Here is a 23496-nt window from a genome sequence, read left to right as displayed (position 1 = left end):
AAAAGCTAAACTAATAATTTACCTCTCTTCTTTTAATTCATTCTTTCCCCCATGCCCTAAACCATATATCTTTTCTCTAATTTTTTTTTATGTTTGTTAGTGGCATTACCATTTACTCCATCACTCAAACTGGGAACTGTAATTATCCTTATTGCTTCCTAATCCTAATTAAATTGGGTCATTATCAATTTTCCTTAAACAAGGTCTAGAATTCATTTCTTTTCTTGGCCACTGTTGCTACCATTTAGTTGAAGAACTGGTCACACCTTTCCATATTCACCCCCTATCATTTTCCAGTTTTATGAGTGTTTTATCAACATGGTTTTATAAGGCAAACCTGTAACCATGTTGTTCCTTAAGTATAAAATCTTTAGGATGATAATCAAGGTTCTTAAACAGTTTGGAGCTTGCTTTCATTTTCAGTCATAGCTCCTAGAATATATTCTTTATCTTTCCTGAATACTCATTCACTAATTCATTTATTCATTTATTTACATGTCTGTATGTCAGCTATGTGATGCTGTGCTAGGTGTGTTGAGGACACAGACATAAATAAAACAGTCATGATTGTTGTTCATTAGTGCTTATAGAATTGCCATTTCCATTATTTCTGCTTTTATGCTTTGTTATCTGTCCTTTTACTATTTATTGAGTTTATATTAGTCTTTTTTTTTTTTAAATCAAATGTATCTCCTTTCTAAGTCATTTTGTGACTTTTCCAGATGGTGTTGTTTGTGTTCCAGTAATAATTTATACTTGTACCTTTATTATAGTCCTTACTATATTATATTATATTTACTTGTTTACAGTTTATTCTTCCCACTAGGTTGAATTTTTTAAAAAAAACAAACAGGAAGGAGGAAAACAGAGTAACACAGAAATTTGCGGGTTGAGTAACACAGAAATGCAGTTTCAGGTCAGGGATAGGAAAAGACAAGAACGCAAGAGAAGAAAAACAAGAGAGGCAGGATGAGTCGTAGTTGAAAACAGACACCAGAGCCACACAGGGTTTGAATTCTGACTCTCCACTTATTAGCAGGGCACGTGGTTTCATATCTCTGTATCTCAGTTTATAATGGGGATGTTAATAGTATCTTTGTGAAGATTAAGTGAATTAATATTTGTAAAGTGCTTAAAATGATGAACAACACATAGTATATGCTATATGTGTTTGTTATTTTTACTAGCAGTAACTTGCTTTATTAATATAAGCAAGGTTTTGTCATTTAGTTTTTGAAGGATGCAAGATTTTAAAGCTGCATAATATCTCATCTTGTGTGGCTAGTTAAGGGCAGTATATTTCTGAGTGTATTTTGGGCCTGGGCTAAGAAGAAAACTCCTATATGTATTTGCTGCTTACATTATAATATCAAAGTTATTCTTTTACCTCTTAATGCCATATTCTGTCCTGTTTCTGAAACTATGAGAAATGCTAATGATAATTCATCCGTTTTCCTTTTTACCTCATCCTTCAAGCTTGATGCACACCACTGTTTTCATGTCATACCTTAATATGCTGAGAACAAGGCAGGCAGGGATGATGTTTGGGTCAAACTTCTTAGTTGTAGTAATGACCTGTGTCTCAGTGCCAACCTGATAAACAGCTGGCAGTTCTACCATTCCTGATTACCTCTTCCCTAAGAGATTAAAGCCCTTATCACTGACCAGTCAGACTTCATTATTAACAAATAAATTAAATGCTGATTGCCATGGTACATCTGTTTTTAGTAATACTTAGAGGAGATAACATGTTGAATACTTTTTGAGTGATGGAGAAAGAAGGAGTAGGTTGTGGTTTGTAGGGGATATTTGGGTCTTGACATTCCTTCCTAATACTTGTTAGGTACTAGAGATTCAAAAATTTAGTTCCTATTTGGCTCTAAATGACCAGTGTAGTGACTAGAGTGAAGTTGAAAGGAAAGAGAGATGGCTGGGGGTTGGAGAAGTTGCAGGAGAGTTTTATCTGTTCTTACTCTACAAAATCTCCCAAGTGGTTTCATGTATTCTTTTGACCAAATTCTTTTGAGAATCTTGGTAGTTATCAGAGCAATTTCATTCTGTTTCTGGAATATACAGTGATCTCTTGTCTCTAGAACATCACACATGTTCTTCCTTTTGCCTGAAATGTTAACTAATTCTTATTGGTTCTTAAAATATAATCATGGAGGTCACAACTTTGAGAAAAGCTTACTTGGTCCTTCAACACTGGATGTAGTTCTCAGGGTTTTTATTCTTCTCCAATTTTAACCTTTATTATGCTGCATTGTAACTGTTTTTACCAGATTGTTCCAGAAAAGCAGAGAGATGTGTAAATAACTATGCATGGTGTATGGCTGATGCTCCAAAAATATTTGTTGGTTGAGTGAATGAGTGTGATATGGGAAAGAGAAGTGTTGGCTATTCAAGGCAAGGGGAAGAGGCTAAACAAAAAAAGGAGTGTGGTAGTTAATATTGCCAATTCTAAGGCAATATTGAAAAGGAAGCAAGAACTTTAAATAATAATATGTTCTCAAGAATTTGATAATTCTTGTACATAAGAAATAATTTTTATTGATTCTTGTTAAAAATTTTGTAATACTCTTCTGTGGATTAAACATTTGCTAACTGCCTATTTTGTAGACTCTTGTTTTTCTTTTAAAATTGTTTCATCATAATTTATAGAGAAACTTAGAAAATTTGAATGAGTGCTGTTGACTGTATTTAACAGCTGTCATTAAACTTCGGGCTTTTCTTATAAACTATTTTAAACTATGATGATTTAAAGATATAGTTCAAATAAGGCACTAATCTAACTTATGTATGAGGGTTTCCTTTTTATTTGTAGCTTAAAGAAAAATAAATGCTTACAGCTGTGACTTTTTTTTCTCTTAGTATCTCCAGAGGCAGTTGGATTTTTGTCAGCTGTTGGGGTGTTTATTATCTTGATGCTGCTCCTTTTTCTCTATATTAATAAGAAGTTCTGTTTTGAAAATGTTGGCGGGTTTCCAGATCTTGGTTCAGGATACAACACAAGGAAGAATTCACAAGACAAAATGTGTAAGTATCATATTACTTCTTTTCTTTTTATCTGTATTCTTTATTTATTTTAATACATACAATAAGAAAATTGGCTTTGACATATAGTAAACTTATATTTGAACCTCTTCCTTGTGAAAAATTAATAAATTATGTTCAGACATCGTCTGTTGGCCATGAATTGCTAAGTTATTACATAAGATGAATTGTCTACTATCACAAAATAACATTTTTATTTTTCATTTATAATATATGCTTTTAGAAGAAGGAGATATCTGATTACTTTATATAGCTCAAATACATTGTCACATAGATTTCCAGAGACCTTTCTCCCCATACCCCCAGAAAGTTTTTGATACTAGTCACACTTTTTCTTTACCTGCAGTATAATTTTCAGCTGCTGGATAATTTTATTGCTTGGAGGAGGTGATTTTTTCCTACTAATTTAATGTATAGATAAATTCTGATTATAAAAAGCAGTGTTCACTCCCTCCCTTGGCACTATAGGCATTATATTACTTAATATTTACATATTGGGGAAGGCAGTTTATGATATTGTTCTTTATCTTTTGCAAAGCTTTTTTACAGGGTTTTTCTTTTGCTTCTTTATTAAGGAAGAATTTTTTAATTTTCAATTTCCAAAGATAAAGGATAAAATTATTAATTGAGAAGAGTTTCCATGAGTGCCTGGCGTGGTGGTGCACGCCTATAATCCCAGCTATTGGAGTGGGGAAGCTGAGGTAGGAGGATCCCATGTTCAAGGCCAACCTCAGAAACTTAGTGAGGCCCTAAGCAACTTAGTAAGACCCTATCTCAAAATGAAATAGGACTGGGGATATGGATCAGTGGTTAAGTGCCCCTGGTTTTTTAATCCACATTACCAAAAAAAAAAAAAAGTTTTGACGAGTAATAGCTTTGATGAGTAATAGCAGAGAAGCCTTGCCTTTCTTGTCTGTGTACATATGTTGGAGACATGCTTTTTTTTTTTTCAACTTTGACTAACTTAAGTGGTGATAACCTCTACTTATAAAAGTCTATTAATTATTAAATTATAGTTTGTGAATTTTGTGTTAGAAATGGTCATACTTCATGTGGTTTTGACTTGGTTAATTTCAGTGTTTCTTATACTTCCTGCTTTTTTTTTTTTTTTTTTTTTTTTTGGTACTGATGATGAACCCAGGGGTGCTTTACCACTGAGCTATATTCCTACCTCTTTTTATCTTTTGTTTTAAGACAGGGCCTCATTAAGTTGCTAAGACTGGCCTTAAACTTGCAGTCCTCCTGCCTCAGCCTGCTAAGTTGCCGGGTGACAGGCAAGCACTCCCAAGCCTAGCTCAGTCCTGCTTTTTGATCATTTGTATGAATGAATTGGTTAAAGATATTTCTTTTAGTGTCTGTTGGTCATTCTCTTGTTCAGCATTTCTGATTTTTCTTTGGTCAAATAAACCCTCTTTATCCCCATGAAAATTATTAAGGACCCTGAAGAGCTTTTATTTATGTAGGTTATATATATTAATGTGGGCCATATTAGAAGTTAAAACTTATAAAGTTTAAAAATATATTTTGTCAATTAAAAAACTAACAAGGCTATTGCATGTAATTTAAATAACATTCTTAATATTTTTTAAAAAATTATGTATTTTCCAAAACCAAAAAAAAAGTATAGAAAAAAAGAGTGAGAATTTTTTTTTTTTAATTTTTACATTTTCTTGCAAAACAAAGAAATTTATTATAACTGGCATAATGGGAGACAGCTGAATTCTGGTATCTGCTTCTACATTCAATCTGTTATATAGTCTCTGGAAAACCCCACTGTGAACCTGTAAGCAAATTAGAGTAGAAAAGTTAAATATTCCCTTACTGTTAATATAACAAGTTTGACCTTGAGGAGCTGAGGTGTCAGGGACTTTCTTAATTTTTTTGAGTCCTGTTTTTTCTTTTATTTATTAAATAAGAAGAATATTTATCAGATAGAGTTGTTATAAAATCAAATAAGATAAAATTTTCAAGTTATAATACTTTGCATGTGCCACTCAACAGATATCCACACCTGCTCTCTCATTCTTACCTCTGTGCAAAATTGTTAATGTATTTTCCCCATAATATTTTTTATTTGAAATGATGTTGGTAGTTTGTTAATAGGGTACTTCCCTTATGTAGACTATTAATAAATAAACTGAAAGTACATAATAAAAATCCTTTTTATATTCTTCTTTCAGGTATAGAATAAAAACCAATAGTGTTTGAGGGGAAAATATTATCTTGCTGCTGTTGTGATAGCTATGGAGTAGGAAAAAATGTCATTACATTTAAACCAAGTGGTTTGATTTGTTTTTGAAGAGTCTTTACATCAACATATTTCTACCAATGCTTTATGAATTTACAGAAAAATTAAAAGGCACTGTATGAAATACTAATTGAGCTAAGGAGTAGCAACATTTAAGTATTAAATCCAAGTTCCAAAGTAGTTGATATTTTGAGAAGAGAAAATTCCATTGTTGTACCTTTTAGGAACAAGGAATTAGAAAATGGCATTTTTCAAAAATTTTCAACAGAATCTGCGGGGAGTGTCCTCCCTGGTGGACACAATCAGTAGTGCTGTAGAAGACTTGACTACTGCTGTTGGGGAGGTCAGCTATGCTTTAACTGACTCAGTTGCTGAGCAGGTAACAAGTATGATAAATGGCTTTCGCCCTGAAGAGGAAATTTCAGCCACAGAAGAAACTGTGAATACTTCTGAGTCAAAAAATAACATGTTACCAGAAGTCTCCAACGACACTGCTTGTCAGAAAACACGGTCCAATTTAGAGCACAGAGCAAAGGAAATAAATTGTAATAATACTTTTGCTTCTCAAGAGCAAGGAATGCACGAAGAAAGATCATTTAAACACACTAATGATAGGCCACAGACTCTTTCAGAGTATCAAGAAACTGGTAATGGTAGTGATTCTTCTTTGAAAGGCTACATGAAAAACGATGGGATCTCAGTTATGAAGCAGAATACAAAAGCTGGATCTACTTGTCATGGACTTGAAAGTATTGACAGATGTAAAAAAACTGGATTAGGAATCTCCGATGATGATAAGAATGATTTAAGGGAGGTAAGATATCAAGAAATGAAAGAAAATGAGAATACCACCAATGGAATAAGCATACTGTATGAAAAAAAGAAATATATTGTTACAGATAATCATAAAAGAGAAGAATATGCTAAATTTCAATATGCGTTTTTGGGACGAGATCAAGAGAAAATTGGGCATTTCAATAAAAGTGAACATCTTATTGATTTAGGGCATTCTGATCATTCAGAGGAAGCTGAAAAACATATTAAAGGTAAAGAATTCAAAGGGAATGAATGTTCTCCAAAAGATATTTTGACAAGCAATAGACAGAAACCTACTATGAAAGAAGATATGTATCCAGCATCATCAACTAATTCTAAAAATAAGTTTTATGGAAAAATCAATCAACAAATAAACCTAACAAAATACCACAAAATGAAAGGAGACATTAAAACAAAGAAAAACGAAGCCAATTCTTCCAAGAAAGGAACAGCAAAGAGTAAAGTTGAAAAATATTCTAAGATAGTACCAGAAAAAGGTGAGGTCTCCTAATGTTGGTTTGAGTGATTAAATTTCCTCCTGAGTTTTTGTTTTTGATTAGGAAAACAATATCCAAATTTCTTAACTTTCCTGTCTGTACCTGTGTATCTAATTAAAAAATTTCTTGAATCTTCTTACTGGGAAATATTTAAAAATCTTTTTTAAAAATAATCATTTCAGGAGCCTTTGTGTTATTGGTATACCACAAAGTATGGCTGCTGATTCCTACATCATTTGGCCATATTTTCTCCCCTTGATACTGACATTGAACCCAGTGGCACTCCCATCACTTAGACACATCCCCAGTGCTTTTTGTTTTTTATTTTGAGACAGTTTCTCCCTAAGTTGCCTAGGCTAGTCTTGATCTTGGTTCCTCTTGTCTCAGCCTCCTGAATTGCTGAGATTGTAAGCACCCAGCTATTTTTTCCTTATTTTCTTTTTTTCTAGGGATTAAACCCAGGCCCTTGTATGTGAACTATATCCCCTGCCCCCTAACTTTTCTTAATGGCCATTTGTTTTACAACCAGAAATGCCATGGTTTTCTTCAGGAAAGTGTATACTTTAGTCAGTTTATTTGGTATCCTCTACTTGTATTTTAAAATTTTAAGTGTTTAACTCATAAGTCCTTTATACAGCATTGTTCTTCAAATCTGCCCTAGTAAGAATCTAAATAAAATATTTTCTATTTTTCCTTGAGAGCAGATCTTATTTTATTGAATAACATGCTTCAGGATATGTATTTATTAATTTAGCCATACTTTAAAAATTTTATGACTACTTAGTTCAGAATGAGTATACATGAACAATAAATTATTATTCATAAGTTCTTTATATTGAATTAAAATTCTTTGTAAACATTTATAGTTTTCCACCATAGTATTTGTGAAATTTTCAAAACGTCATTGCAGTTTATACTGTACTAACTGCAATATGCTTCTGATAATCCTTAGTCATTTTCATTTATTGCTGGTCTTATCACAAGACTAAAAATACGCTGATTTTTATGAAATATGCATCTGGAATTTTCTGTAAATTCACTTTCTTATAAAATAATGGTCTATTCTTATAATAGTTTTTGAATGTGAGATTCAGTAGTTTTTGGCAATTCTGGTTTAGTAGCCTTATTATTCAAAGTAGCAAAAATAAATAAAATAAACAAAGTAAAATATTTTACATAATATTTTATTCAGAAAATAACAATATGATAAACATCAGTAATGAATCCATTACACATAGAAAAACAAGGTTTTTAATTTTGTTTTGCTTTGTTTTCATTAGAAAGCATGTTGTTACCTAAAGAAACCAAATATCCCTCGAGTCTTCCTGAGTATAGTTAGTACTAAACTTAAACATGTTGTATTCCAAAAATCATTTTGAGAGTATTTTGACCCACAGATTAATCCTATCTTTAGCCACACTATAATATTACTAATACCTGTGTTTTAGGTCTTGGCATAGGAGTTATAAGATACAGAATAAAGAGGAAGAGTTTCCTTTTTTACTTCTGAATATAAGGCTACTTCAAGTAGCATTTTATAATAGATGAAGTTTGATTACAGAGTAAGTGCCTTCACAGGGCTTCAGTCCTCCTGCTGCCTTAAACCCACCACTGTAGTATCTTCAAAGTGCCCACAACTGTGAACAGGGAGTCAGAAGGCTGTGGTTCTAGACCAGCTCTGCCATCTTCTTGGAATTGTTCAGTAGGACTTTCAGTGGTAAAGTTCTGCATGTTGGCAGAACTTTATTATTATTATTCATTATATTACCCATTAGCTATATGTGGCTATGAGCCCTTGAAATGTGGCTGATAGTATAGAAACTGGGATTTAAAAATTTGTTTAATTTTAATTAATTTAAATTTAAATAGTCACATGAGACTATTGTCTACACAATGAGTAATACGTTTTATGAAATCATGAACCATTCTAACTGCTGCTAGTGATTTTTAAAATAATATAAAATTTATATCTCTTGAAAATTTTGTTTGAAATTTAGGTATATTTAAGTAAAAATTTTCTAGTAATACCACTTTTCACAGATAATAAATGTTAGCAGTTTAGTATGTATCTTTCCAGACATAGATTGAATGTCTGTGTACATGTATTGCATGAAGGAATATATAGAATGTATGTGCATCTGTGTGTGTGTGTGTGTGTGTGTGTATATGATATGATAGGAATATAACCATACCTTGTACCTCTTTTCTCTTAACATGATGTTCTAATTATTGTCTGTGAGTACTTATAAATTTACCACTTCTAAGACTGTATAGTAAATATATCATTGTATAAACACATTATAATTTATTAACCAAGGCCCAGTGATGGACATTTTGGTTATATATTATTTTGTTTTTCTTCTGCTATTAAACATAATGCTGTGACTTGTCTCATATTATATCTTTGTTCACCTATCAGTTTTATTTGGCTGAATTCTCAGAAATGGACTTGGCAAATTCCTAGAAATGAATCAAAGACACTTGGCAGATTTAAGAATTAGATATGTTTTGCCAACTTGTTCTCTAGAATCCCAGAGGCTTGGGAGTCTGAGGCAGAAGGATCTCTAATTCAAAGCCAGCCTCCCCAACATCAAGGTGCTAAGCAACTCAGTGAGACCCTGTCTCTAAATAAAATACAAAAAAGGGCTGGGAATATGGCTCAGTGGTTGAGTGCTTCTGAGTTCAATCCCCAGTACCAAAAAAAAAATTGTACCAGTTATAATTCCACCAATAATTATGTCTGCCCATTTCTGTTTCACTGATAGTACTGAGCATTGCCAGTTTTGAAATTATTGTCCAAAATGAAAATAAAAAATGTATCTTATTAACTATTTGAATCAGATCTATATATACTGACAGCAACCATAACTTCATTTGTTTGTTACCTGATCCTTTTAAAAGGTTTGTAAAATGGCAAACACTATAATTTCCTTTATATGTCTCAAGATTGAAAAATTCCTGGAACTAAGATTATTTAAAGAATTAGAATACACAAATTGATTTTTTTCCATTAAAACATGAAAATCTAAAGCCTTGATGTCTTACATGAAAAATTATATTTCTCTAAAGCTGAAAATTCAGGGATTCGGGGTGTGTACATGTATGTTTGTGTATGCACCTATAAAACACTATGCTTTAAAGGGCAGTTTAAGAGATTTTCAAGGATTTCAATAATTTCAAGGATTATCTCTTAATTGATTTCATCTATATGCTGACATGTATATGTGTGTCACACACATATGGATGTAAAACTGTAGCAAATTTGTAATGTTATATTGCATTAAAATGATCATTTCCTCTTCCTGTCATTCCAAATAGATAATTCCTACATGGACAAAGATGAGCATGGTTCATCCTCTGAAAGTGAAGATGAAGCACTGGGTAAATATCATGAGGCCTTATCCAGAACACATAATTCTAGACTACAGTTGGTAGATTCTAGACAAAAGAACTACGCTTGGGAAACAAGACAAAAATACAGTCCTTTATCTGCAGAGTATGATGGATATAGTAGTGAAGCATCAATAGACGAAGGTAAGACAGTTTATTTTGTTGTTTTTTTTTTAAATGACACACTATTATCTTAGATTCTTTTTTACATCTAAAATTGTAAGCATAAGTGGTTGTACAGTAAACAAGAAGAGGACATCAGAGTCACCTTTGTGAGAATATAATTTATTCAAATCATTGGGCTCAAGCTATAAATCAAAACTAGTACTGAAACACCAAAAAGTAAAACACCGAATAATATAAGTAATATTTAGATTGTAGCTCTCATTTCACAATGAACATATATACCTAACATGCATGATATAGAAGAAATGAATGTGATGTTCTCGTGGGTGGAATCAGTTCTCATATACTGTTACCGAAGCTTATAGTATCTACATATCTCACAGTGTTGAATATGACTCCAGTATGTTAATGTCAGCTTTTTCATTCGGTATGCCCCTGAATATCAGCCAAATGCTTCACATGATTTGCAGCAGAAAAAATCGTGATCTGTTCTGTGCAGAAGGAAAAGGTATTCTGAGATGAATTTTTTGAGGGCTGATACTATATTACATGATGCTTTAAAAGCAATTTAAGGGATTTTGAAGGATTTCAATAATTTTAAGGACTATTTTGTCTCTAATTGATTTCATTTTATGTGCTGACCTGGAATTTAAAACACAATCTTTTTATATCTTTCTGTAATATAAATAAAAAGGTTTTGCCATTAATTAAAATATTTCCACATTAAAAATACATTGTTCACTTGCTTGAACGTATGATGGATTATATGACTCCTTCTAGCAATTAAAGTCTTACCCAAGAGTATAAATTGTCAAAGGCGCCGGGTCATCAATTTTTGTTTTTGGCTTCCTGCTAACTGAAAATTGGTATGCCTCAATTTTGTTTCTGCTAATACATAGATATAATAAATTAACCAAGTACAAAATGATTATTATATAGAAGGTTTATTAAGAGACACAAAGGAAGAAATAAAAAGTATCAGATATAACTAAATAATACAAAGCAGTAAATCCAGTCCCCAGTTTATGTATACCTCTGGCACATGAATAATAGAGCAGAAAGAATGGATTTTAAAATCTGACCTTTGTAGACATTCTGGCTGTCTTTTAACATATTAGCTAGGAAACCTATCATCAATTTTTTAGGTGTTTCATTGGGTCTAAAACATGGTTAACACCAATCTGGTAGGATTGTCTCATGAGTATCAATTGATATATGTAGAACAGTTTTTAGTTAGCTTACCTACTAGGTACCAGACACTATCAGTCAGTGTAATTGAAGATGGGGATAGTGAAAGCACAGTGATGGTGACGGTAGTGAGTAGTCATGAGCAAGGCTTGAGTTTGGGGTCTGTGACCCTAGATACTTTCCTTTCTGTAGATGCAGTTAAGGATTTTTTTCCCCTTACTCCTTCTTGCCCCTCACACTCTGTTCCCTGCTGTCTTGATTTTATTTCGCCATAGTCCTATTATTCTGACATGGCTCTGGAACTGGTACACTTGTCTGAGAGTCACTTCATTTCATTTTCCCTAGATATTTAGTACCTAACCTGAACTCCTACAAATTTCTACTTGAAATTGTTTGACAAAACACTCAGAGTAGATTAATTTTAAGTATTCTCAAATTAGATTCATTAATTTAAAAACATTTATTGAAAACTTTTTATTATGCTAGATATTGTATATATAAAGATAAATATAAAACAAGCTTGTGTCTCACAAAAAGTCTACAAATTGGAGGAGGAAATCCAGTTATGCAGCCACATGAACAAAGTAATGTAGAAATATGGTGGAGGAAACTTTGGGAGGTGGGGATGAAGTCTAGGTGAACTGGACTTGGGTGACAACTGTATAAACAGCTACAGAATAGTGTTCTTATGAAATCATGAAAACAAAATGTATTTCAGGGCCTCTAACTTAGGATCTGTGTGTGGAGAAGCAGCAGGTAATAGGGCTGACTGCTCCACTCAGTAGTTTGAATATTGTCTTATATAAACTAAGCCAGTGTTCTGGCAGTCTGGAAGACTGGAAGATTTTTAGGTAGGACTCTATGGCACTTTCAGATCAATGCTTTTAGGGAACATTATTTAACTACTATAACAGAAGAATTGGAAGGAAGAACAAGAGGAGGCAGAAGGCACCTCTTTCGCTAGTAAAAATGTAAATAGTGCTTACATTTTTACTAGCGAAAATTTAGGGATGAAACATACATAGCTGTAGGGATGGAGTCAGTATATCTTGGTGAATAATTAAATGTGTACAGTGAGTGAAGAATCAAGATATTTAGGCCAGATGCGGTGGTGCATGTCTGTAATCCCAGCAGCTTGGGAGGTAGAGACAGGAGGATTATGAGTTCAAAGCTAGCCTCAGCAATTTAGCAAGGCCTTAAGTAACTCAGCAAGGCCCTGTCTCCAAATAAAATTTTAAAAAAGGGCTGGTGATGTGGCTCAGTGGTTAAGTGCCTCTGGGTTCAATCCCCAGTACCAAAAAAAAAAAAAAAAAAAGAATCAAGAAATTTAGTTCAGAGTATTTAGAGAAGTAAGTTTATGGGAGAAGATACTTAGTTTTGGCCATGTTCAGTTTGATGTGCCTGTGAATTATCCAGATGGAAATATCTTTTTAAAAATGCTGTCATTGGGATTTAAGATGGGAAGGGAACCAAGTGTTAATGTAAGATAATAACAGACTGGGAGAATAGTTTGTATATCCTAGGTTATTTATTTATTTGGTACCAAGGACACACAATCACTGAGTCCCATCCCCAGCTCTATTTTGTATTTTATTTAGAGACAGGGTCTCACTGAGTTGCTTAGAGCCTCACTTTTGCTGAGGCTGGCTTTGAACTGGAGATCCTTTGAGCTTCAGCTTCCCGAGCTGCTGGGATTACAGGCATGCACCACCATGCCTGGTTTATCATCGGTTATTGCTTATTGAAAGATCAAAGCCCAAAACAGGCTCAGTGGAGTTGGAGAGGAATAGAAAGGCATATTTCAGAGTTCAGAAGGTGAAGCAGTTTCAAATGAGAGTACATATGAACACACAGACAAGGATGCAGAAGTACTACAAAGTGCTAGAAGATTTTAGGGAGGGAAGTGAAATAACATTCATTGGGGAAAAAATGAAGGATCCTCAGAGAGAAAATGGTATTTGGCTTCAGCTTTTAAGAATGGGGAGAAAATTGGTGAGAAGACCAAGTCTAGATATTTAAGATAGACAGACTTTTATAAACTCCAAGGTATAAAGTGGTAAAATGTAGTGAATATGGGAACAAAGAAAAGTTCACTTGACTCAAACAGGGGTATAAATGCATATAGTGTATATATGAGAGAATAGGAGACAAATGGGAAAGGGAAATGAGGGCTGAAACCTGGTGTGCCTTCCTGACTAAGAAGATTGGGTTGAATCTGAGAAGTTACTGAATGTTTTTCAACAAGAAACATGATCAGGGATGTGCTTTAGAAAGATTAATTTAGCAGCAAAAAGGCTATAGGAAAAGATATTAATTAAGTGGGTCTTTGGAGTAGTCTGTATGGAAAATGATAAAAATTTTAATTATAGTAGTGGCAATAGGAGGATGGAACAGAAATTAAGGTAATAGAATTTATAGAGTTAAGGAACTAAATATATTTTGCATATTAGAAAAAAAGAAGATGCTAGTTTCCTTCAAATATGATTAGGAGAATAATGATGTCATTAATATAGATGTGAAACCTGGAGAGGGATACATTCTTTGTTGGAAGTGGGGAGTAAGTAGGAGATATGATATATAGTTGTTTTATATATGTGGTAAGGCAGCATGTTTAAGTAATTGGAAATGGTTATTGAGTTTGCAATCATGAAAGGAGTAAGGGAGAAAGATTCTCAGATTATATATATTTAGTCATAGAAATCATAAGAGTGGCCTAAATGAAGGGAGAGATTATGGAGAAGAAATATCACATAAAGAAACAGAAGAGACAGTAAAAGAGATACAGAAGAGAATCAGGAGAATGTTTATTTTATTATCCATAGAAGGAGAGACTTAAGGAGGGTGGAGAGACTGGCAATTTTGAGAATGCAAGTAAGCCTGCATTTCCAATAGAAGTTGATCAATAACTTTCAATATAAGTTTCAATAGGATAGAGTAATAAAGAAGTGAGATTGACTGTTGTTAAGGGAAGAATACTTGATAAAAAAGTGTACATTTGCTGCCTACATTTTCTTATCAACTACTCGCCGTACCAACTTTAAGGAAGAGAAGTACGTTAAAGGGGTTTATAAACCAACTTTTTGCCTTTTCTCTCCCACCTGCCCATAATTACCCTCTTCTGGTATGTATTTGGGGAGGATGGGAATACACATTCTGCTCTACTAGGTGTTTGCACACCTGCAGAGCTGCCTCTTTGGAAACTGCTCACTGCATGACTGATTGCAAAAGGCTCCTGGGAACAGTTTTCTGGGTAGGATGTGGTTCATTTTCCCAAGGCACAAGTAAAGACATGAAGAGAGTTTGCTATTCTTCTCCTTAGCGCTCTGTACCCTTTTTTTTCTGCATTCTATTGTTACCTACATTTATGAAGATTAGACTCGACTACCATGGGTTGAGGTGATAACCAAAGAGAATTATAAGGTTGAAGAAAAACTGTTTTAAAATGTACATCTTTCATGTGACATAGTACTACCTCATTAATGCTAATAAAGAACCTTCAGTCCAGTATTCAGCACCCTAATTCCAGTACAGAACCTTTGGAACAGCCAATATTGGAAGTAAATATGCTAGTCTTGGATTAGGAAGGGTCTGAATAGGGACTCTGAGAGACCAGTACAGGAGAACTTTAACCAGGTAGTAAAAACTACCATTTATTCAGCTCCTACTATGTGCCTGTATGTGTGCATTGTTATATTTAGTCTTCTCTACAATTCATTATGGTAGGTAAGATTATCTATCCCCCTTTTACATCCGTGAGGAAATTTTAGGTGGGTCAGATAATTTTTAAACTCAGAATCTCATAGCAAGTTATTAAGAACTATACTTGTTAGGTCCAGTACAAAATTCATATTATTTGGCTTCTGCTATTTTAATATCTCCCTAAATTTACTTCATTAAGATGATCCCTCTCAGTTTTTTTTTTTAATATTATAAATCTGAAATCCAGATAGTCAGAAAAAAGCAACAAAAAATGTGATGGCATACTTGTTGATTTTGTTTTCTCCTCTAGGTGGCCATATTAATCTTTTATTTTTATTTTTGGAAACTACAGAAAAGAATGATATCTTCAAGTATATTTTGTAGGAAAAAATAAACATTAAAATAATTTATTTAACTCTTTGTTCACAATTTTATTTTTACTGTGTCATTCTTAATTAAAGATATTTTATTATTAATGTATCTTATTTTAAAATGGTCAGTCCTTGAGCCTCTCTTGCTCGTCCAACTCAGCTCTACCTTTTGTTACTTTTACCTTCACCTTCAGTAAATCTGTACTTTGCCTGTTAACAAAAAAACAAAACCAAAAAGAATAGTATATAGTTTGCTGATATTTAAATTGATGAGCTAGACCAGCCTTTGAAGTTTCATTCATGCTAATTAATACTTTCCATTTTCATATTAGAATTCTATTTAAGATAAATAGAATTATAAAGATCATATTTAGTGTAAAATTATTGGAATGTCTTTATGTTATTTATAGCTTTTCATTCTTAATTCACCTTAGAGATACCAAGCTGTATCTATATATTATAGAAAGCAATATTATTAAAACTGTGTTATTTAAAGTTAATTTAAAATACTATTAAAAATAATTTCCAGCATCGCTGTGTCTTAGAGATATACAAGTTCTATACACATCCCTGTCATTCTTTTCCTTTATGGTTACATCAGAAGCTTCATGCAATTAATTTTGATTTTATCTTAAAATTAGGGTCACTAAAACATAGTTCTTTATTTCTTTTAAAATTATTCTTTTATTGCTTAAAATTAGAGCCATAAATCATTTTTTGTTTCCTTAAAAATTATATTTTAAAAACAATTTAATATTTAGGGCTGGGGCTGTAGCTCAGTGGTAGAGCACTTACGTAGCATGTGTGAAGCACTGGGTTAGATCCTCAGCACCACATAAAAAAATAAATACGTAAAGTAAAGGTATTGTGTCCATCACAACTAAAAATTATTTTAAAAATAATAATTTAATATTTAATAGAAATGGTTTTATGCTTATGTTTTCTTTAAGAATTTTTAAACTAATTTATAAATTAGCTTGTTCTAATTTCTGTAGTTTCTTTATGAAGAGGGTATTCTGTCTGTATTTTCCAGAATTTTTTGATATAAATTTAGTGACTTAGAATAGAGAGAGTTAAATTTATTATATGATTTATTTAGATATTTGGAACACTTTTTCTTTGATTTCAGTTTCTTGTTGACGAATGTTTCTTTTTGAAGTATTCTTTCTTGTGTGTAAATATTTTTTAAATAGGACCAATTTGAAGGGTAATTGATCTTGAAGACTTTTGTTAGCATTTGGAGATCTTTTTATATAATGATCTATTTCTCCCAATACTATTGAATTTTTATCTTAAAAAATTAATTTTACTTTGAATTTTTATTGTAAAATATATATCCATAAAACCATTCTGATAATTTAAAAAAATATATACAGTTTAGCGGTATTATAGTACATTCACATTGCATACAGCCATTGCCATCTCCAGGACTTTTTCATAATCCTAAATTGAAACTGAAATCATTAAAAAAAAAATCTGCATTGTCCTCTCCCCAGCCCCTGATAACCAATATTCTACTTCTCCATGAATGGGATTACTCTAGGTACTACATTTAAGTGGAATAGCACTATATTTATCCTCTTATGTCTGGTTTATTTTACTCAGCATGATGTCTTTAAGGTTCATTTTATGTTGTAGCAATGTATCATAATTTCATTTCTTCTTCTTTCTCCGTTTTTTAAAGTTGTGGTAAAATATAAATAGCATAATGTACTTTTGTAGTTGTTTTTAGCAGTGTTAAATACATACTCTTTGTGCATCTTCAGACCTCTTCATCTTGTAGATCTTAACCATATATCCATTAAACAGTAATTCCCTATTCCCCCATTCCTTAACTCCTAGAAACCAGCATTTTTTCCCTGTCTTTATGATTTGGCTTCTTTATCTCATATAGGTGAAATCATACACTATTTGTCTTTGTGATTGACTTGTTTTACTTAGCACATTGCACTGAAGTTTCATTCATATTGTAGCATGTGTCAGAATTTATTTCCTAAAAAGTAAGGCTAAATAATATTCTGTTGGATGTATGTACCACTTTGGTTATTCATTCATATGTCAAGAGATACTGATATTACTTCTACATTTTAGTAATTGTGAATAATGCCCCTCAATGTAGAAGTACAAATATTTTGGGGGGACCAAGCTTTGAGTTGATTTGAATAAATACCCAGAAGTGAAGTAGGTAGGGTTTTAGTTAGCTTTCTTGTTACTGTGACCAGAAGACTTGACAAGAATAATTATAGGAGGAAAAGTTTATTTTAGGGATCATGGTTTCAGAGGTCTTAGTCCATAGATACCTGACTGCATTCATTAGGGCCCAAGGTAAGGGAGGACAACATTGTGCAAGAATTTAGTGGAGGTAGCTCAGTTCATCACACGAGGAAGAGGAGGGAGGGAGAACACAAAATATAAACTCCAAAGGCATGCCCCCAGAGACCCACCTTTTCCAGCCACAGCCTACCTGCCTATAGTTACCATCCACTTATAGCTACCAGGGGATTAATATTACTGTTAGGTTAAAACTCTCATAGCCCAATCATTTCACCTCTAAACTTTTTTTGTATTGTTCCATACATGAGCTTTTGGAGGACACTTCACATCTAAATCATAACATTCTGCCCATGTCCCCACCCCCAAGCTCATGCCCATATCACAGTGCAAAATATATTTAGTCCATTTCCAAGAGTCTCCATAGTCTTAACAGTTCTAGAATTGCAAAAAGTCCAAGTACAAAATCTTCTGTGAGATTCTCTGCAAACTCTCAGCATGAGCACCTATAAAAACCAAAAGCAAATTATATGCATTCAATATTTAAAGGTACAGAGTAAACATTTTCATTCTAAAAGGAAGAAATAATGGGCATAGAAACAAGGGATGAGACCAAAGCAAGACCAAAATCCAGTTGGCAAACAAGTCCTCTAGTGTCATATCCAGCATTTGGGGCACATGGCATTCTGATGTTCTCTCTAGAGGGCTTATATAACTCTGCCCCATGGCTTTGCTAGTTATAGCCCATGTGGCCTCTTTCTGCTTCCTGCTACTATGTGCTGAGCTGCTTTCCTCCACTGCACTCCTCTGCCACAATTCTGCCTCACCTCAAGTCCCGAGGAAGGGAGCCAGCTGTCAATGGATTGAGAAACCATGAGTGTCCAAATAACCTTTTCTCTTTAAAATTGTTCTTCTCAGCTTTTTTGGTCACAGGAGTGAAAAAACTTACTAAAACAGGTAGATGATATGGTAATTCTTCTTTAATTTTTTGAGGAACTACCATACTATTTTCTACAGTGACATAACCATTTTACTTCCAGTAGTGCACAAAGGTTTTAATTTATATACAGCCTGAACAACACTTTTTATTTGCAGCTTTTTTGATAATAGCTATCCTACAAGGTGTGAGATGGTATCTCATTATAGTTTTGACTTACATTTCACTAATGATGAAGTGATGTGGAACAATTTTTCACGTACGTCTTTTCATGACATATTGGCCATGCATGTATCTTCTGTGGAATAATTCTATTCATATCCTTTACTTGTTTTTGAATCAGGTTGTTTCTTTGTTGAGTTTTTAGGAATTATTTAAATTCTCTTCATAAGGAATATTAAATCCTTATCAAGAGTTTGTAAATATTTTCTTTCTATGGGTTGCATTTGTACTTTATTGGTAGTGTTATTTGATGCACAAAATGTTTTACTTTCTATGAAGCCCGGTTTATCTGTTCTTTCTCTTTCATTATCTGAACTTTTCATGTCATATCTAAGAATTACAAATCCAATGTTGTGAAGCTTTTCCTGTTTTTTCTTCTGAGAGTTTCATGGTTTTACATCTTATATTTAGGACATGATCCAGTTTGAGTTAATTTGTTATATAAGAGTGCAACTTTATTCTTTTGGATTCTTTCACCATTTGTTGAAAAGATTCTTCCTCCCATTGAATGATATTGTCATACTTGTCAAAATTATTTGAACATGTTTTTGAGGGTTTATTTCTGAAGTCTTTATTCCATTAGTCTGTATGTTTGAATTTACTTTGGTATTACTCTGCCTTGATAACTAATATGGTTTGAAATCAAGAAGTATTATACATTCCACTTTCATTTTTATTTTTTTCAAATTGAGGGCCTTTGAGATTTTAATTAATTAATTATTTTAATTAGGTATATATGACTGCAGAATGAATTTTGATTCATTGTACACAATTGCAGAACAACTTTTTATTTCTCTGGTTGTACATGATGTAGCGCTGTACCATATGTGCAGTCATATATGTAACTAGGGTAATGATGTTCATCTCATTCCACCATCTTTCTGCCCCCATACCCCTTCCCCATCACTCCCTCCCCTTTGTCCAATAAAAGTTCTTCCTTTTTCCCATGCTCCTCTCCCCTCCCCATTATGTCTCAGCATCCACTTATCAGAGAGAACATTAGGCCTTTGGTTTTTTTGGGATTGGCTTACTTCGCTTAGCATGATATTCTCCAACTCATCCATTTACCTACAAATGTGTATTTTAAGGTGAATTTTTCTATTTATACAAAAAGCATTATTGGCAGTTTATAGAAATTGTATTAAATCTGTAGATTGCTTTGGGTTTCATTTTCACCTTATATTAAATCTAATCCATAAACATGGTATGTCTTTCCATTTAGTTGTTTTAAATTTCTTTTGGCAAAATTTTGGTGAGTAGACGTGGGATTATTCTTCATCATAGCCATCCTTTTCCTCTTTCTACTCTTTCTTTTTGAAGTGCTGGGGATTGAACCCAGGACCTCCTAAATGCTGGACAAGCACTCTACCACTGAGCAACATTCATAGCTCTCTTTTGGAAAAGTTTTGTAGTTTTCACTCTTAAGTTTTTCACCTCCTTAGTTAAATTAAATTCCCAAGTATTTTATTCTTTTTGCTATTATTGTGAATAGAATTACTTAATTTCCTTTTTAGGTTTTTTATCATTGGTGTATAGAGATGCAACTGAGTTTTTGAGTGTTGATTTTGCATACTCCTTTGTATACCACTTTGTTACTGAATTAGTTTTTTAGTTCTAGTGTGTGTGTGTGTGTGTGTGTGTGTGTGTATACTCTAGGGTTTTTTATGATAAGATCATATCATTGTGAACAAAGATAATTTTATATCTTCCTTTCCAATTTGGGTACCTTTTTTTTCCTTTTGCTTAATTACTCTAGTCAGCAATTCCAGTATTCTGTTGAATAGAAGTGACAAAGTGGTTGTCTTTGCCATTTTCCTTATCTAAGCTTTTAATCTTTCATCAGCTGAAAATTGTGTTTTCTGTGCCTTTTTCACAGGTAGCTTTTTTTTATGTTGAGATACTTTTCTGCTGTTCTTCAGTTAGCTGCTTTTATCATGAATGGGTGCTGGATTTTGTTCAGTGCCTTTTTTGCATCAATTGATGTGGTTTATTATCTGTTAATGTGGTTTATTATATTGATTGAATTTTGTATATTGAATCATCTTTATATTCTAGGAATAAATCCCACTTGGTCATGGAGTAAAATCCTTTTAATATGCTACTAAATTCAGCTTGCTGGTACTTTGTTGAGGATTTTGGCATCAACATTACAAGGAGTATTAGTCTGTACTTTCCTTGTGGTATTTTTGTCCGGCTTTGATATCAAGATAATGCTGGCCTCACAGAATGAATTTGGGAATGTTTCCTCTTTAGTGTTTTTTTTTTAAAGTTTGAGAATGATTAGTGTTAAATCCTTAAATATTTGGTAGAATACACTGGTGAAACCATCATTTCTAAGGCTTTTTGGTTTTGGAAGATTTTTGTTTACTCTTTTATTCAGTGCCCTTACTTATTTTAAGTCTTCAGGTTTTTCTCTTTCTTGGTAGATTTTGTGGTGCTAGGAATTGGAGATGGGACAATAATTCCCAGGACAGGCAGGGTCATGAAATCTACTTTTATTTTAGGCTTATTTATATTATTTATTAGTATAAATATTCAGCTTTGAGAATGTGATCCAGATAAAAATTTTCAGCTTTTCAAAAATATTTTTTAAATTATTTGAATAATAAAATAAAAAATATATATTAACAATCATAGAAATAAAAGCCTTGGAAAACTATATAATGTGCCAGGCCTTTCCCCTTACTCCTATCACTGCAACTTCCTAATGTTGACTTATGTGTATTCCTCCAGAGAAGGATATTGGGAGTATGTGGAGAACTATGCAGGAACAATGAAGATTGACTGGTGGAAAATGGGGATTGGGGATCTCAGCTTAAATGTTTGGCATACAGGTGGGAAACACCAACTGAAGTCTGCTGTAAGGGAGCTGAGGAGTCTTTTAGGTAAGAATTTCAACTTTGTCTATTATTGAGTTACAGAGATGTAATGTGTACATAGCTATTGGATTGGGGAGAGTCTGAGAGATAATTTGCAAGAGCAGTTTCCTGAGAGAAGTTAAAAAACCAAACATGATAAACGTGGCTCAGTAATAAAACCTTGTCAGTAAGGGAAGGCAGTTTTGGTATGGCTTGACATCTCCATCCACCTCCATCTACTGATGGCATTATATGATTTTCCTTTTTTAGCCCATTGATGTGATGGATTATATTTATTGATTTTTTATTAATTCATTATTGTTATATTTTTAAATGTTGAACCAATCTCATATGAGAAACATTGTAGTTTTTTTTTTTTTTTTGTAAAGTCTTTGATTTTTGGTCTAAGGTAATGCTGGCTTTATAGTTAGGAAGAGTTCCCTCTGTTTCTATATTCTGGAATAGATGTAGATAATTGATATATTTTTTAAAATACTTATTTACTTTTTAGTTATAGTTGCACCCAATACCTTTATTTATATGTGGTGCTGATGATCGAATCCAGGATCTTGCACATGCTAGCCGAGCACTCTACCGCTGAACCACAACCCCAGCCCTGAGAATTGATATTTTTTATTCCTTAAATGTTTATTAGAATTCACTAATGAGGGGCTGAGTTATGGCTCAGCAGTAGAGTGCTCGCCTTGCACATGCAAGGTCCTGGGTTCGATCCTCAGCACCACATAAAAATAAATAGTTATTGTGTTCAACTACAACCAGAAAAAAAAAAGAATTCACTAATAAATCCATTTGAGCCTGGTGTTTTCTTTGTTTGGAAAACTATTCATTGTGATTAAATGTCTTTGATAGATATTGGTCTATTCAGATTAACTGTTTCTTCTTCTGTGTGGTAGGTTGTGTCTTTCAAGGAATTGGTCCAGTTCATCTAAGTTATCAAGCTTGTAGACATATTGTTTTTCATAATATCCCTTCATTATCCTTTTTAAATTTTAATCAATACCTATTTGTATATATTTATTAGGTATAATTTGACACATGTATGTGGTGTATAATGATCAAATCAGATTAAACAAATATCATTTCATGTGTGTATGTTTTATACACACACACACACACACACACACACACATATATATGGTTTGTTTTAAAGACAGTGTCTTCCTTTGTTGCTGAATGACCTCACATTCTTGGGCTCTAGAAGTTCTCCTGCTTCAGCCTCCCAGGTAGCTGGAACCACAAGCATGTCACTCACATCCCCCATATATTTAATTCTTTTAATGTCTGAGTAATATTCTATTGGAGCTACATATACACACCTCATTTTTTAAAGTCATTCGTGATTGGTTCTATAACTTGGCTGTTGTGAATAGTGCTATGATAAATCACTGTTTAGAAGGTATGTCTTTGTTATGATTGTTTTATTTCCTTTAGGTACCCAGTAGTGAGATTGCTGAATCATTTGTAATTAATTCTATTTTCAGTCTTGAGGAAACTCCATACTGTAATCCATAAAGGCTATACTATTATACATTCCCACTAGTAGTATATAAAGAGTTTCACTTTCTCCAAATTCTTGCTAGCATTTGTCACCATTTTTTTTCCATTTATTTGCATTTATTTTATGGTGAATTTATTCCCATGCTGTAAGTTTTGGTTTCTTCAGTTTCTTCTGGAATATCTTTTTGTTATGTGCAACTGCCTCTTCTGTTTTAGGAACAATTTGTTCCTTTTCAGTGAGGATCATCTCAGTGTGGTGGGAGCTCATGTATAAGTTAATATGACTATGAGCTCTGTAAGT

The 23496-nt window shown here is 33.0% G+C and overlaps 1 protein-coding gene across 3 annotated transcripts in view; it reads left to right on the top strand.

Moving 5' to 3' along the window:
* The first annotated feature begins 2876 nt into the window (after nt 1–2876).
* Nucleotides 2877–23496, top strand: part of Syt14 (synaptotagmin 14) — a 180990-nt gene continuing 160370 nt past the window's right edge. The window contains exons 1-2 of one of the 3 annotated variants that reach the window (XM_027934771.3): nt 2877–3036; nt 9934–10149. In XM_027934771.3, the coding sequence (XP_027790572.2) occupies nt 2925–3036; nt 9934–10149 (328 nt within the window). In that variant the 5' untranslated portion in view covers nt 2877–2924. Of the gene's footprint in view, nt 3037–5543; nt 6616–9933; nt 10150–23496 lie in introns of those variants that run through there. The other 2 variants (XM_027934773.3, XM_071619731.1) reach the window with 2 other exon arrangements.

This window comes from Marmota flaviventris, chromosome 12, assembly GCF_047511675.1.
Source record: "Marmota flaviventris isolate mMarFla1 chromosome 12, mMarFla1.hap1, whole genome shotgun sequence".
NCBI lineage: Eukaryota > Metazoa > Chordata > Mammalia > Rodentia > Sciuridae > Marmota > Marmota flaviventris.
Note: the sequence above shows the minus strand (reverse complement) of the source record. Positions and strands in the feature narration are given on the sequence as shown.